We start from the raw sequence: 14,149 nt of genomic DNA, 5'->3' as shown, positions 1-14,149 counted from the left end.
TTTGACTAAAAAATCTGAATACCAGTGACAAAATTTTTTTTTCAATATTTCTCTCCTTCTGGTCCTTGTCGCGAGTAAATCCATGCAGTCGATTTTTTCATATTCAACAATAATCGACACAGCGATCGTCGAAAAAAATGGCTCCGATTTGCATATGCCAAAATCCAGCAAAAACCTAGCTCAACTCCGTCACACGTCAAATTTCATCCTGACGTCGATCCTCATTTCGCCGTATTTTAATCCGACTAACGATCGTTTTAAAATGGAGAGAGTTGAGTGAGAAAAATGATGGTACTTTTGAAACAAAGCAAAATCATTACGTCATTGAGTGAGTGTGTTAATTATGAAATTTCGCTAAATTATATAATTTCTCATTCTTCCGATTATATTGCGCACATCGCGTTGTAGCGAGGGTTAATTGAGCGGCGTAGGTGAGCTTTGAAGGTGTGTGTTTGCTCATGGTTTTGAAGGATTCTCTGGAGAGGCGCGTGATTTTCAAGAGAGTCTAAAAAGGGAGTAGCTTTCGAGCAGGTGAACGAGAAAGGTTAAGTCGCGAGAGGGTTGTACTTAGTAGTGGATTTCCTCTGGTGGGATTGGGTAGGCTCACTTATAGTCGGAGATCCCGTTTGGTTGTGTGGGGAACCAACGTTTCCCGTCCGGTTTGCGTATATATAACTACGACCTTAAATATAGATATAAAAGTGTTTGAGGGTATGGTTTGCTTCGTCGCGTGAGCCGAGGGTTCCCGAGGTTCCTCGAGCCGGTCCGAAGCAACAACGACGCGGCAAGTACCGAGCGAGGGTAACAGTAGTGCCGCGGCATTTGTCAAGGGAGGTTCGCAAGCGACTCTCTTCCCGTACGATTCACGTAATCACGCCAAAACCAACGTGTCACGTCTCAATCGCCGATGCAAAATCATTAATGAATGAATGCATCGTGGAAAATGCGCTTTATGGATCGCCGCATGAAGATTATCGTTTGATGAAATTCTTTGCGAAAAACGTGACAAGGACTACGAAAACGTGACGAAAGTGAAATTCAGTGGAAAGACACTTGAGTGCGAACGGACGAGACGGAAAAATCGAGAGCTTTGATTCCTAATAGTTTTTTTTTTTCGTAACGAGTTACAATTGAGACAAAAATAAACTTTTACAAGTGATTTGATTAAAAAATATATTTTCAATGTAGAATTTCATGATGCTATCAGCAATGAGATGAAAATGAAATTAAGAAGCAAGAAAAAAACAGCAACTTGAAGTAGATAAAAGAAATGAGACTAAAAAAACTTTATGATTATTGATAAATTCTCATTTATTTATTGCAAAATTATTAAATTACTGGCACGGTCATTCGAAGGGTTGGTATCTAACAATAAAAAATATAAAATTGAATGTTAAAGTAAATTTAAATATAAAATAAGGAATCCAGAACTTCGAAGATCTTTGATATTTGAAGTTCTTCGTTTTGAAAATGTCAAAGGGATAAATTGGAGTCCTCAACGGCCACGGATTCCCGAGAGCGTGTTGAGCTTTTGTTTATACAAAGTCAGATGTGACGCCTGGAAAAAGTTCGTTTAGTTTTTTGTTTGTTCATTCTCATACGTGGCTCGAAATTTTAGTTTCTTCGAGCTGGGAAAATAAAAATTCGTAGCAAATATTGTACCAGCAATCTCATTCGCTGAGATTTCCCGCTGTGTTCCTCGAACTCGTGAGGTTAGTCACACTTTCGTAAACTCGGAAGCGTCTACGAATACGCCACGAGGAGATTGGAGCATCGACGGAAATGTTGTACGATCCATGCCGTCATAACAATACACAGTGAAATATCTTCATTCCGCTTATCGCTGTTGATAACGCATCGTTACACGGCGGAGCGTGATAAACCCTCGGGCAACGATGATTGCATTGCAGCTCCTGTGGACACGGTGAAAGTTCTCAAAGTGCAACACAACATTGATCGTCACGCAGCAGAAACGAATTTATCGTTAAAAAACATTGACTAAACAAGCATTAAAACAAAAAAATTGCAAATACCATTAAAATCATTAACTTACCATTCACACCTGCGAATGAGAAAATAATGATTCTGCGAACGGTCTCGAATCGATTTGAATAAACGATTGAAGCCTCGTGGCACGATTGCAAATAAAGAAAAATCATTCGTCGAAATCGAGCTCATTCTAAAAACATAATAATTGGCAAAAAAGTAGCATTTTTCACCTGCTCCAAAAAATAATAATTCTACACAGGCCAACCTCGATTCGCCTTTCTCAAGGCGTACAGTACCTGCGGAGAGAAGTCTCGAGTTCCCAAGGTGCTGAAGGAATTCCTTTGTCCTCGAAGCTGAAGAAGGAGACTCGAGGAAGAGGAGAAGAGAGAAAGAGAGAGAGAGAGAGAAAGAGAGTAGATGAAGAACTACAGAAACGAGGAAGGGGAAGCACGCGGTGCAAACCGATGGTGAAAGCGTGAGAGGGACGAAGATAGAGAGAAAGATCTGTGGCTCTTTTTTCCGGAGAAAGAGAAAGAGGAAGGGAAAAAGAGGCTGGAACTACCGTGACTCGTGGCTGGTCGGAGTAGTTTTACCTGAGCCACGTATACGTGAGCGTGAACCGCCGGGTTTGTTGAGAGAAGGCGAGAGAGAGCTTCGTTCGGGATCGTGGTGAATGTTCGTCCGTGCAAGACCAGCAAAAGCCGCCATAACTGAAACTCGGAGGCAACAAACCAAGACGGCTGTACCGAGGGGCTCCGTTTCAAGGCCAAATGTAATTCGGACCGATAGCCGAGGATCGAAAAATCCAAATATTCTCTCGAGTTTCTCGTTCACATAGAAACAGAAGAAATGACGTTCTGACGCGCAACCTTCCTGGCCCTGAGCGCGAACGAGTATTTTTTTCCCCTCTTTCTCGAGCAGCTCAGTGAAAAACAGTGATTTTCAGTTTATTTTTAGTTTTTGTGGAGTTTCCTGTGCTACTGGATCAACCTTTGTGTGTTCGGAGTACAAGCTCATGTGCGGGTATTTCAATAATAAACGGGATAATAGTGAATCGCAGAGTGAGAAAATGCAGCAACGACGCTTCATCTCCTCTGACGGTATGGCGTTGTTGAGGGCAGCTGTACTTGCAGCTGTTCTGGGCCAGATTCTCGGCTATGCCGGGGCGAACAGGCCTCCCGGGACCCATCCGGGACACGCTTACTTCGAGCAGCCTTGCTGCGGACATTCACATCTTAGGCATCATAAAGGTTCGTTTATATAATTTTTCTCCTCTCGCAGCCCCGCGTACATCCCCGTCCCTCGTTCTAAGCTTGGCTTTTTACGTTTTTTTCTCAAAATTCCAAGATTTTCAAACAAATATCGTCGTTAGTCGAGCGCCCTTCGGATCCCTCGCGATTATCTTTCTCCCTCATCGTCCAGAATATTTTCGTGCTTCGAAACCTCCGCAGTCGCCTCGTCATGGCGTGTACGAATCGCCTGTCATTCCCGTCTAATATTCAACTTCCGGCACACGTGCTCTTGAACGCGCTAGACGACGCCCCCGCCAACCACCTCGATCACGCTTGATCGACCTGTCATACCGTTTCGGTGTGCATAGATTGATCCGATCTTATAAATATAGTTTGCGGTAACATCTTTCAAGCACATCGACGATCCCATTTCCGCGACTATCCAAACTCATCTTATGCGATTAAAACTTAACGCTGAGACATTTTTTCGAGAGGTTAGCGTATTTTTCATTGCCCTCTGTGCTTAAAATCAATTAAACTTTTTATTACTGACGTTCAAGCGCGATTCGTCGAACTTCAGATGTCAGGGGAGTCTGCCTTTTTATCGGTTTTTCGTTACACGTTTCGAGCCGTGGTGGCACTTTTTCTCACACACTTGTCACGAGACTGAAATTTTATTGGTTTTATTAAATGAAAATCTTCATCATAGTCGCCATTACCGTTTCCTCGTATCTTATTCATCAACTGAAACAGTTAAAACTGAAGAGGAGTGAGAAAATTTCCCATCGTTTAAGACTTCTTGAAGAGGATCGTGGCAAGTACAGTTTTAAAAGAAAAAGAAAACGAAATGTCACATCAAACGGAAATTTCTCAAGTTTGAACCGTTCATTTTTTCCTGAAACTTTTATCTTCAACTGTTTTGTTTTTTTGTGTTGCCATTTTCCCATCACTCTTTTTTACAATTGGAAGTTTATGTTCCCATGAAGCATGCTTGCTCATCGTCATATTTATTTTTCAATCGACGTTTCTGCTTCATATTTTGACGTGAAAATTTCGAAGTTTCGAATTGTCAGGGAAATGGATATTTTGTTTATTTTTTATCAATATAAATATAAAACACGATGTTCCTTTGCCCACTATAAAAACGTCATTAAATTCGATAAATGAAATGGTCAGTAGAACGAAAATATGTCGATAAATCCATTTATTTGAACGAGCAAACGAAATTCAATTTTTTTTTTTTTTTTTTTTTTATATAGTTCTCGAAATCACACGTCTGTTATACTTTACTCTTGAAACATCGTTATTAATGCATTCCCAATAAATGGATTCGGACTCGATATTCGCGGGCGCTTGAAAAACGTAAATTTGCCCATAAATACGAATGAATATACGACACTGATTCGACACGAAAATGTCTACGCGTTCAAATATTAATGTTTACGTTTACAAAATTGGATTGGCCGACGAACAAATAAAAAATCTCGAAAACAAAATTTCAAATATTAAAATAAGAAAAAACTCGATTTTTCTCATCAACAACAAAATCGCCCAATCAACGCGAATAAATCGACGCTCATACGGAAATTTATCGATACGAAACTCCTGGATTGTTGTAACGACAATTCTTCCGGAAGTTCAGACGTTCCAAGTGCGATTTAAAACCAGTTGTCAGCTGTCAAAGACCGTTTTTGTCAACTGTTGCAATAATTTTTCGTCAAATTCAGCCTGCTCCACCGTTTTTCGCAAAATCGTCCCCCTCGCCGTTCCTGCAATTTCGGAATAAATTGCTTTCGTTAGTCAATAAATCATTTGGGCCGGTCGGACGGGAAAAGGACGGTAAAAATGTACGTTGACCAGGAGCGAAAGCCCCCCGCGTTTGCATATACATGATTAATATTATCTCTTGCGTTTCTGCGGGCCGTTTGTGATCCACGCGATATTACCACACGGCTTAGACCACTGTGTTATATACGCGGTGCGACTGACTTCATTATGTGTTAATGTGGGTATGCGTGCGTGAATGAGACTCGGGGCGCTTGTGTGCTCGGCTGATGGCGAGGCTCGTAAGAGGGACGCAAGATACGGCCGAATGGAATGTGGAATGGTCGGCCGCACAGCTCTCCGCATATATAGCTCTCGCGTTACGAGCCGGTTAGACAGGGTTAGAAATATAGCACACAAATGCCGGGACGCTCATATGGAATATCCGATGTCTGAATCGATAGTGAAATTCGCTCAGGAAATCGAGACGCGTTTCGAATGAAAACGCACGTGTGTGGCGAGAACCGAAAAGTGCGGAAACTGCTGAATCTTCCTCGGCTGGAATTCACAAAACAGAAAATTTTAGTCGCGACTTCGTGAATGTTTGAAAAAGCTCTAAAAATTGTTCCCTTGCCGGTTCGAATCGTATTGTGAGACCGAATGTAGGCTCGTCGGCTGTCATTGTACTTGTCACGAGTCTTTGCCGAGTCTCTTGGTCCCGCGCGAGGACGCCTTGCAGAACCATTGAAGCTGGGCGTCTTGCGAAAAATCTTCATTTCACAGCGTTCGCGGTCGACTGCAATCGGTCATCGTTACGCAGAATTTTTAGACTCAACTCCATTGCTCTTTAAGCGGAGTCTGCGTTACGGTTGTGTTGACGCTGCCCTCAGTTTATTAATTGGCTTCATCAACCGAGAGGCCAAAGGCATGGATGGCGGGGACGGGATGATGAGACGGGAAGAAAGGATAAGAAAGAACGAATAAAATAAGCGGGCGCGTCCAAATTTCCTTTGAATTCTGACGAATTTTTCGCCGAGAATTCTTACTGAACGTCCGTGTGGCGTATACGAGCGCGTCCGTCCGCAAGCTTCTTCAAATTTCGTTCGTATATAATTTGCCATGGAATTGTATTTTACTTTTATCGTCCCGCACCGGAACATCCGGCTTGTGTCCTTGGTAGCCTTCAAGATGACAAAACCCTTGAATTTTGAGAAAAGTGCCGTTATATATCGTCGTTCTTGTACTCCGAAGTAACCTCATCTTAAATTGTATATACGGAAAGGTTGGAACAACTGTATCCTCCGAGGGCACAGTAACTTTGAGCTCATTGCGCGGAAAAGAAAATGAAGTTGTAGATAAAAAAAGCATGGTTTTATCACAAAGTAGCAGCAACAACGTAAACTCTTCGTTTAATAACTGTGAAGAGCACGGTTTTTAAAAGCTCGAGGTAGTCCTTTTCGACTCTCGCAGTGAAATGAATGTACTACGAGATGTTTTATCGTCGAGTCCCACAGCTCGTTCTCCTTATCGTCTCGTAACACCACGCTCCCACCGATCGTTGATGTTATTAGCCAGCCCGGTGAATTTAGCATGGCGTTAAACACATATTCCCATAAATATACATGTGCAAGCACATGTGGGTTAGGTTAGCGTTTGTGGCCTATTATCCATCCACGCGGTAGAGCTCACTCGTGATACAATAATGAGATAAGTGTATATATGTGCTCATTCCGGGCTAGCAAAGCATCAGCATCATCAGAACGGGGCGAGAGAAGGAGGATGTCGAGGGCTGTACTCTCGCTCATCATGCACCTAAATCTCCACCATATCGAATTTCTGGCAACTAACCGAACGGATATTAATTCCGACGCTTGGGTTTCTCTCGAACCTATCCCTTAATCGAATTTACACGAGCACCTCTGGAAAGCTCTCTTCTCTCTCTCAACATGTGCGATACGCACGCACACGTCCCTGCGAACGTACATGTATGTATCAATTCCCTCAAGTTGGTCCAAGCCTCCCACGATATACTAGCCCAATTGCAGGAAATTACAACGGATTCTTGGTTTATGATCTCTCACGAGATCCATGCGTGGCTCCACTAATCAGCGAACAGCGAGAGGTAATAGCTCCAGATTCTAAATATTAACCCAAAGCGCAGCTCTCTCCGCTCGAACCGTAATTATACCGGATTTTCTGCGCTTACGGGTCATTCGCAAGAATCATCGCCTTTGATTTGCCTATAAAGCCTCTCGAAGGTGTGAAAATATGCTGTAATTATACACACGGTTCACCCATCGAATCGATACCGATGCTTTGGCGTATCGCACATTCGATGCAGTCCGTTTGCATTTTGTCGAAAAAAAAGCAAAATTTCTTACGATTTTTGTAATCCAAGTGGAGTAGATCGAAAAGTAGTTTATTGGGGGAAAATATTCTTGGTTTTTGGGTCCGAACCTTTTCAGTACGTGGGCATTGCGTCTATTTATTAACCGCATTAATGTGCATAATGTATAACAACGCGTTAAGGTACGTGTACCAAGTATTTCCGCGTGGGTAGAGTGAATCTCCGGAAACTTATCATTTTTACTCTCGTAATATCCGGCTTGCACTGATTGCGCTGACGCACATCTGCGTCCACTGTATATTTTATTGCTGGTGCGTCGTTAACACACGAAGACAGCGAAAGTAACAACTCGGCGAACTTCTCGAACGGACAATGGACTCGGAGCACGTGAAAACATAAACGTAGAATTGCAAGAGGTTTTTCCAGCACTGTCGAGTCTGATGCACCGTGTATTAGAGTCTATTTCAAAACTTGTACTCGCTCGATCGTCGAGGAAAACTGTCTCCCTTCCCATTGCCGATTAACCACCGTGGTTTTTTCATGCTCTCGGGGGCTCGGTATGCCAACTATCATTTAAAACTTTTCATGAAAATATACAGAAGCGCAGCTTATACACACACAAACGTTGAGTGTGGAGAGGATGCGAGGAAAATATTTCCGACTGTACAACGACGTATTTACTCTTCATTATTGTATGTTTCGCTCTCATACAAAGTTTCTCGTGTGATTCGCCGCCCTTTTATTCCCATCAAGTACGTCGGTGGAGTTCTCGACGAAACCGAGTTTTCAAGTCTTCCGGACAAGAGAAAAAAAGGGCGCGACGAAGAAAAAAATGTAGCAGAAGAAAGAAACAGACTGCAGATAGAGTTGAGTCGGTGGCTGCGGGAAATAAGAAAAAAATGAGCCGCACAAGTAAGACGAAAGAAAACGTCAGAGCGAAGTGTGCGATGGCTGTGAGAGGAGGTCGGACTCGGAGCAGGGCGAATTAAAAAGTTTTTCTCTCACCCTGGGCTCAACGGGATTTACAACTCGGGCCAGCTCGATCCAACCGTAAAGAATTACCCTATGTAAATCGCTCCAATCTTTATAGCACCAACTCTCAAAAATACACACACACACACACACACGCACACATAAATGTATATATTCGGACCAAACCTTAGTTGGCCAAAGGATTCCTCGCCAACGACATTTGTATGAAGAGAAACTAAGATGGAAAAGAGTTTTTACTGGATATATAAGAATAAGCGGTCTAAAATAAGCATCGCTGGGAAAAAGTAACACAAAGCATCAGAAAGAATGTGACAAAACAGAAAAATATGGAGCAAGACGAAGACAGAAAGATTCCTCGCTTTTTCCCTCTCGATTCTCTACTTCAGAATTTCATGTCTCATAGCTCGAGTGTTTTCAGTCATTTTTTCCCCCTTTTCACAAAGATTCTTCAAGATTCCGAAGATAAAAAGCTTCGAGCGATCAAACATCTCACTCAGGTCGATTACCTTCCACTTAGTTCCCCATCCGGTGTCGTGCGTGTATAAAAATCGAAGAATTCCTGCAAATATGTTCCAACGAGAATGCATGAATTCATCGACATTTTAAAACTGATTGAAAGCTGGTGAAACATCCGTATTTGGATTGGGGATTTTGCGCAAAGTCGCCAAAGGTCCTTTTTCTCGTTGTTGTCATAATGGATGGCTCTGGGAATGTCGTACAAGCTCTACCGCACGGGTTTGCAACTACCGGCGAGTGTACATGTGCGCCAGTAACGCCCTTGTCGAGTCAAATACACAGCACGGTTATTTACATCGACACACGTTCATCGAGCATGCAAATCCCCCACCTAGCAGGGACAAAAAAACACCTCGCGACGAGTACATTCGTTGACCATCGTTTGATTTTTTCACAGAACACCCCGCCAAAAATCGATCATAACACCAACTTTTTATTCATTCAATTAACTCAAAAAGTCTCTCATTCAATTTCAAATACTCTGTTGCTCGATAGTACGAGTCGAACAACAGTTGTGAAAACAAATATGTGTTACGGCATTCCGGATCAAATAAAGCTCCCGCGAACGGAAAAAATAGCTCAGGAGTAATTGGAAGCTTGGTCAGGAAATGTTGGCAAGCGAAATACAAACTTCACGATGTGCAGGATGCTGGCGTGTACACGAAATATGTAAAAGTAGAATCACGTCAACTCCATTGTTCGAAAATTATACACGAGCATGGATCTTTCAGTTTAGTATGTTACACAATTCGTAGCTCGTTCGCATTACTTTGATTCAATGAACAGATGACAAATTTGGAACAAGCACTGTTACACAGGGAGCTTTTGATATCAATGTTACACTCAACGTAACACGCGCCTTCAATGAGGTTTTGGTAGATGCACCGAAACTGTGTTTTCTGCGGTGTGTTATGAAAACTTTGGAACAATACATTGAACTAGCGGTGGGAAAACTATTCAGAGAGACCGAGCCCAACAAATCGGAGCGAGTTTCATTGCGTCCCACACGCATTTGGGGTAGGGAAATTTAATATTTCGTCACAAAAATGGTGGTCGTAATGAAAAACTGGAACGAAGAGAGATAACTTGCTGGAATAAAAAACTTTTCAAATTCGGGATGCTATACAATCGAAGCAAAAAGGCGGGAGTACCCGGCACGTATTCCGTCCAATGAAATAATAAAACTTGGCACGTTTCCATTACGTACCGATGAGGCAAGCAGAACGTTCAAAGGTTTCGACTCAAACGAATAAATAAATAGAAAACAACTTTTGGAAAACTTGATGTGACGATCAACCCAGAGGTGGAAATACTCGGCATACTTTTCTCAGGGAATTATGCAAAATTTGATATTCCTTCGTTGCAACCACGCGAGCCACAAGTCGAATCAAGTGTCCCCACAATCAGCTTAATTCCTTAAAATTTTCTTCGCAAGCTACCAAACGCGACTTTCGGATCGTAAAATTTGCTGAAATGATGTCGAATTTTTGCCAGCATCTTCGCGAATAATCGGGAGGAAAACGGTTCGGCTCAACACTTATTCTCCAGAGCACTTGTCGTCCCGGGACTCTTCGGAGTATCTCGATACGCGTGAGAATGTGTGTTAGTTTCCACAGCACTTTAGTCCCGACCCCGAAGTCATGCGATTTCTTTCGCATTTTCTTCCGTTCGCACGAAAATGAGGGAAGACGATGAAGCAAGAGTGGCGATGAGAGAAAAAGGCGGGAGGGGGGGTCGAAAGAATTGGTCCATATCGTCGCATGAACGCCGAGAACACACTCTCTGGGAAGCTGGTTAACGTCTTTTCTCGCAATTCTGTGAGTCGTGGATTTCGCTCGAGTTTCCTGTTCTCGGCCCGACTCTCGCGCTCTTCATTTCTCTTCATAGTTTTCTCATTCGTCTCATTCTTTTTTCTCGCCTTCCGCCCTCCCTCCCTCCGCCGCGGTATCCATTTCCGTTTTCTATTCTTTTTCGAGATCAAAGTTGCCGAGATATCTTGCGTCGACATTCCTCCGAGGTTTTCGAGGCAGCTGAACAAAAAGCAACATTGGTGCGAGCTCCACCACGCTGCTGCTCCCTTTTCTCTCAACCTTCATATGCTTACCGGAAAATCATGTATAGCTATACCGAGTGTCGCGCTTTCCTTCCATGTATCGATTACTTATGAGAGAATACGAGTTGAAAAACAAATATACGCGAGCAAACATTTCTTGTGAGATACGTTAACGCGCGAGAAAAGTTTCGAGAATACACTTCAGTCGGTAAAAAGACGACGAGGAAATAGAAAATTTAGTTGGGAAGACGGTGAAAAAAACGGGGTAGCTGAGGAAATTTGTGGTTTTTTCAAACTTTGAAAAACTTTCTCTATTTTGTCTCCTCTCCTAGCCGCGAAGCGCCCTCAATTTTCTTATCATATTTTTATATTATCAATCCGCAGCTACGTTTCAACATTTCCAAGTCTGCATTGAGTCTGGGTCCGTATTAGTGTCGATATACGTTTGAACTCGACGAGCGAATGTATCGCGAATGAGAGCATTTATCTGGATGATCGTACACCGATCTTAAGGCCTTTTTTGGTGTCGCAACGACGAGTGCGGTGAAAGATCTCGCGATGCTAAGATTGAGTCCTCGATCAATGTATCTCTTGATTTTTTTCGTTCGTATGCTGATCTGCTTCTCCTGATCGGCAAAGTAAACTGATTTCGTGAGGTAAAAGGGAGGGGGCGTTGGAGAAGTGTCTCGTTCGAGGCTTTTGTCACAACCCTCTGGGCATTTTCGCACGACGAAAGCATAACTCGCGTTAACTTTTTTCCTGGCTTCTTATGTACTCGAGCTTTTTTTTCTTATCGCGTTTCCTCGTTCTCGACACCGCGCCGATATCTCCGCGTCTCAGAAAAACCCCTCCAACATTTATTATTACCTAGTTTTTTTTCTCCCTCAACCGCGCATCTACGCAATACACGTGTGAGGGAAAGAGAGACGTGCTCGCGCTGTGAAAAGAAGGAGGAAATTGAATCTGGTCTTATCTAAAATAGCTGTATGTCGAGAGAAAAGTAGAAGAAAAAGGCGTGTGACGCTTACATCGCAAACACACGCTCCACAGCCCCCCCCCCCCCCCCCCCCCCCTCCTCCTCCTATTTCCGCCCCCTGGATCCACAGTACGATCGAACAAATTGATACGTACGTTTGTGTTCTCTATCTATAGATACAGTCTATCTATAGAACAGTCATAGTGGTCAGCGAAGTTTATGTTCGACAAAGTTTTTTCCGGATCAAGAGATAAACTCGGGCCGCGTGTGACTATCTGCTTTGTTGAAACCGCACCACTCGCGCTGGGGTATCTCTGTGTAAATATTTTTATCTCGCTCCTCGATTTACTTTGTAAAGACATACGAATCCGAGGTTTACGACATTTACCATGAAATATCAAAGGACATCGCGGGAGATTCTTTGTGATCGAATTGAAATCTCCGATGTTTGCTTTCTGAAGACTTTCAAAACATAACGAGGCGGGTCCCACTGTTCCGAGGAATTTTGAGGGTTGAAGCAGTTTATCCGCCAAAGTACATCGGCAGTGCTGTCAGCTTCGAGCTCAGGGCGGTGTAAAACTTTTCCGAGGTTATGCGACAACGAAAATGTTGTAAGTCGTGCGGGGGTCTTGGATGAACGAGTTTCATCGCACCTTGAATCGGATCTCGAATGAATTAACCTCTTTTGAGATAATTTACATCTTGAGAGTTATTAAATTTTGAGGATGTCGTCAAACGACGATGCTCCCCGTACAGAGCTTCGCTGTTGTTTTTCGTTTTCCATTTCCCCGCAAAAATACACTTTTCATCATCAACCGGAGCGGATTTAAATTTATTTCGTGCTCGAAAGTTGTAAAGCAGATTTTTAATCGCCATGGGTGTGTGCGTATGCTTCGTTCCATTCACCAGAATCCCCCGGAGCTCCTCGCAACGTGTCTCTCTGAATCGCTTTTTAGAGCTCGTAGTTTCGGGCGTGCTCCAAAGTGACTCGTCTCGTAATACCATTTGGTGGAGGTAAGAGCTGCCGAGTACGGCGGCCGAGGGAGAGACAGCGTTGCTAAAGCCGGGAGCGCATGACTGCACTAGTCCGCTAGGGGGCGCGCGAGCGAGAGCGCGCGTGCGTTGGTACTTGCTACGTGTTACCCAGCGCTATCGAACCGCAGCGTTCTGCTGCTCGCTCCGTCGCTCTTCGGAAACTTTTGCATCGATGTGTATATGCGCGCTTATGTACGTGCAAAGGTGTACTCTCGATGCAGCTAATATAACCAGTTTGTCAGCCGTACACTTACGTACGAGCTCCGGCGCTTCTGTGTCTTCGTATATCGGTATACGTCACGGGCTTCGATCGTGAATATCCACCCGGAGAGCAACCACCCTCCTAGAACTCTCTCGGGTGCGCCTCATCCTCGCCTCGCCCCCCCCCCCCCTGCCGTGCTCAACTCTAGCCACCTCGTGCGCGCCACCTCTAACCCTTCCTACCCTTACGAGACCGCAGCCACCGCCTCTTCTCTACTCCATCCCATGAGAATTATGCATGCATGCATGCCTTCGCGAACCTCCTTTCTCTCTCTCACTCTCTCCCTTCGAATTTCCGGCGTTTCCTTATATATTCTTCATATATTATTATAAACAATAGCGATTACGGCTCCAGGGACGATGAGATTTTCTCCATCGACGCGCACCCAGCGCCGCACTTGAATTTGGTCTTGTACTCTTTTCACGTGCACATATTTACTGATAGATTCGATGCCCGATTACCTTCAAATCAGCCCCGTCAAGCGCGTGGTTAAAAAATACGTGAAAATTATAAATTTCTTCAAAAGGAAAATCAATTGAAGAAAATTAACAATTTTTCGGGTGGATTTGCCCAAGATCCCCACGAACTTTTCATTCGGACAATAAAAATCTTCGCTTTTACTCCCGAGTATTGAAACGATGAGGGACAATGATAAAAATAGTAGACAAAAGTTCCAGGAACTCGGCAGATTCGCTTGTTTCTAGTTAAAGCCAATTAAAACTCGAATTTCATTGAAGTGCACAAAAAAACCACGGGGATTTGTATCGTTCTCCACTTTATCTCGTAACTTTAAACTCACTCCGACTAATTATAAGGCCGTGTTCATAAATTCATTTGTGTACACAAATATTTAGAGGAGATACGACGCCGTAATAGCGGATGTACTGCAACATGTCGGCTTAACTTTATTTTTTATAGTCATGCTGCCGTTTTCTCTCTCTATATCTCATCTTATATATGTATATAAATAGACAGGCACCCA

The 14,149-nt window shown here is 43.4% G+C and overlaps 1 protein-coding gene across 9 annotated transcripts in view; it reads left to right on the top strand.

Annotated features, from left to right (window-relative positions):
• Positions 1–14,149, top strand: part of Sema2a (Semaphorin 2a) — a 268,372-nt gene that overhangs the window by 134,089 nt on the left and 120,134 nt on the right. Inside the window, exons 1-2 of one of the 9 annotated variants that reach the window (XM_043422281.1) lie at positions 823–1,357; positions 2,936–3,239. The exons of 6 other annotated variants lie outside the window; for them this stretch is intronic. In XM_043422281.1, coding sequence (XP_043278216.1) covers positions 3,005–3,239 — 235 coding nt within the window. In that variant the 5' untranslated portion in view covers positions 823–1,357; positions 2,936–3,004. Of the gene's footprint in view, positions 1–822; positions 3,240–14,149 lie in introns of those variants that run through there. 2 more of the 9 variants (XM_043422280.1, XM_043422279.1) reach the window with 2 other exon arrangements.

The sequence above is a fragment of the Venturia canescens genome, chromosome 6 (genome assembly GCF_019457755.1).
Source record: "Venturia canescens isolate UGA chromosome 6, ASM1945775v1, whole genome shotgun sequence".
NCBI lineage: Eukaryota > Metazoa > Arthropoda > Insecta > Hymenoptera > Ichneumonidae > Venturia > Venturia canescens.
This window is presented reverse-complemented; position numbering and strand designations above follow the sequence as displayed.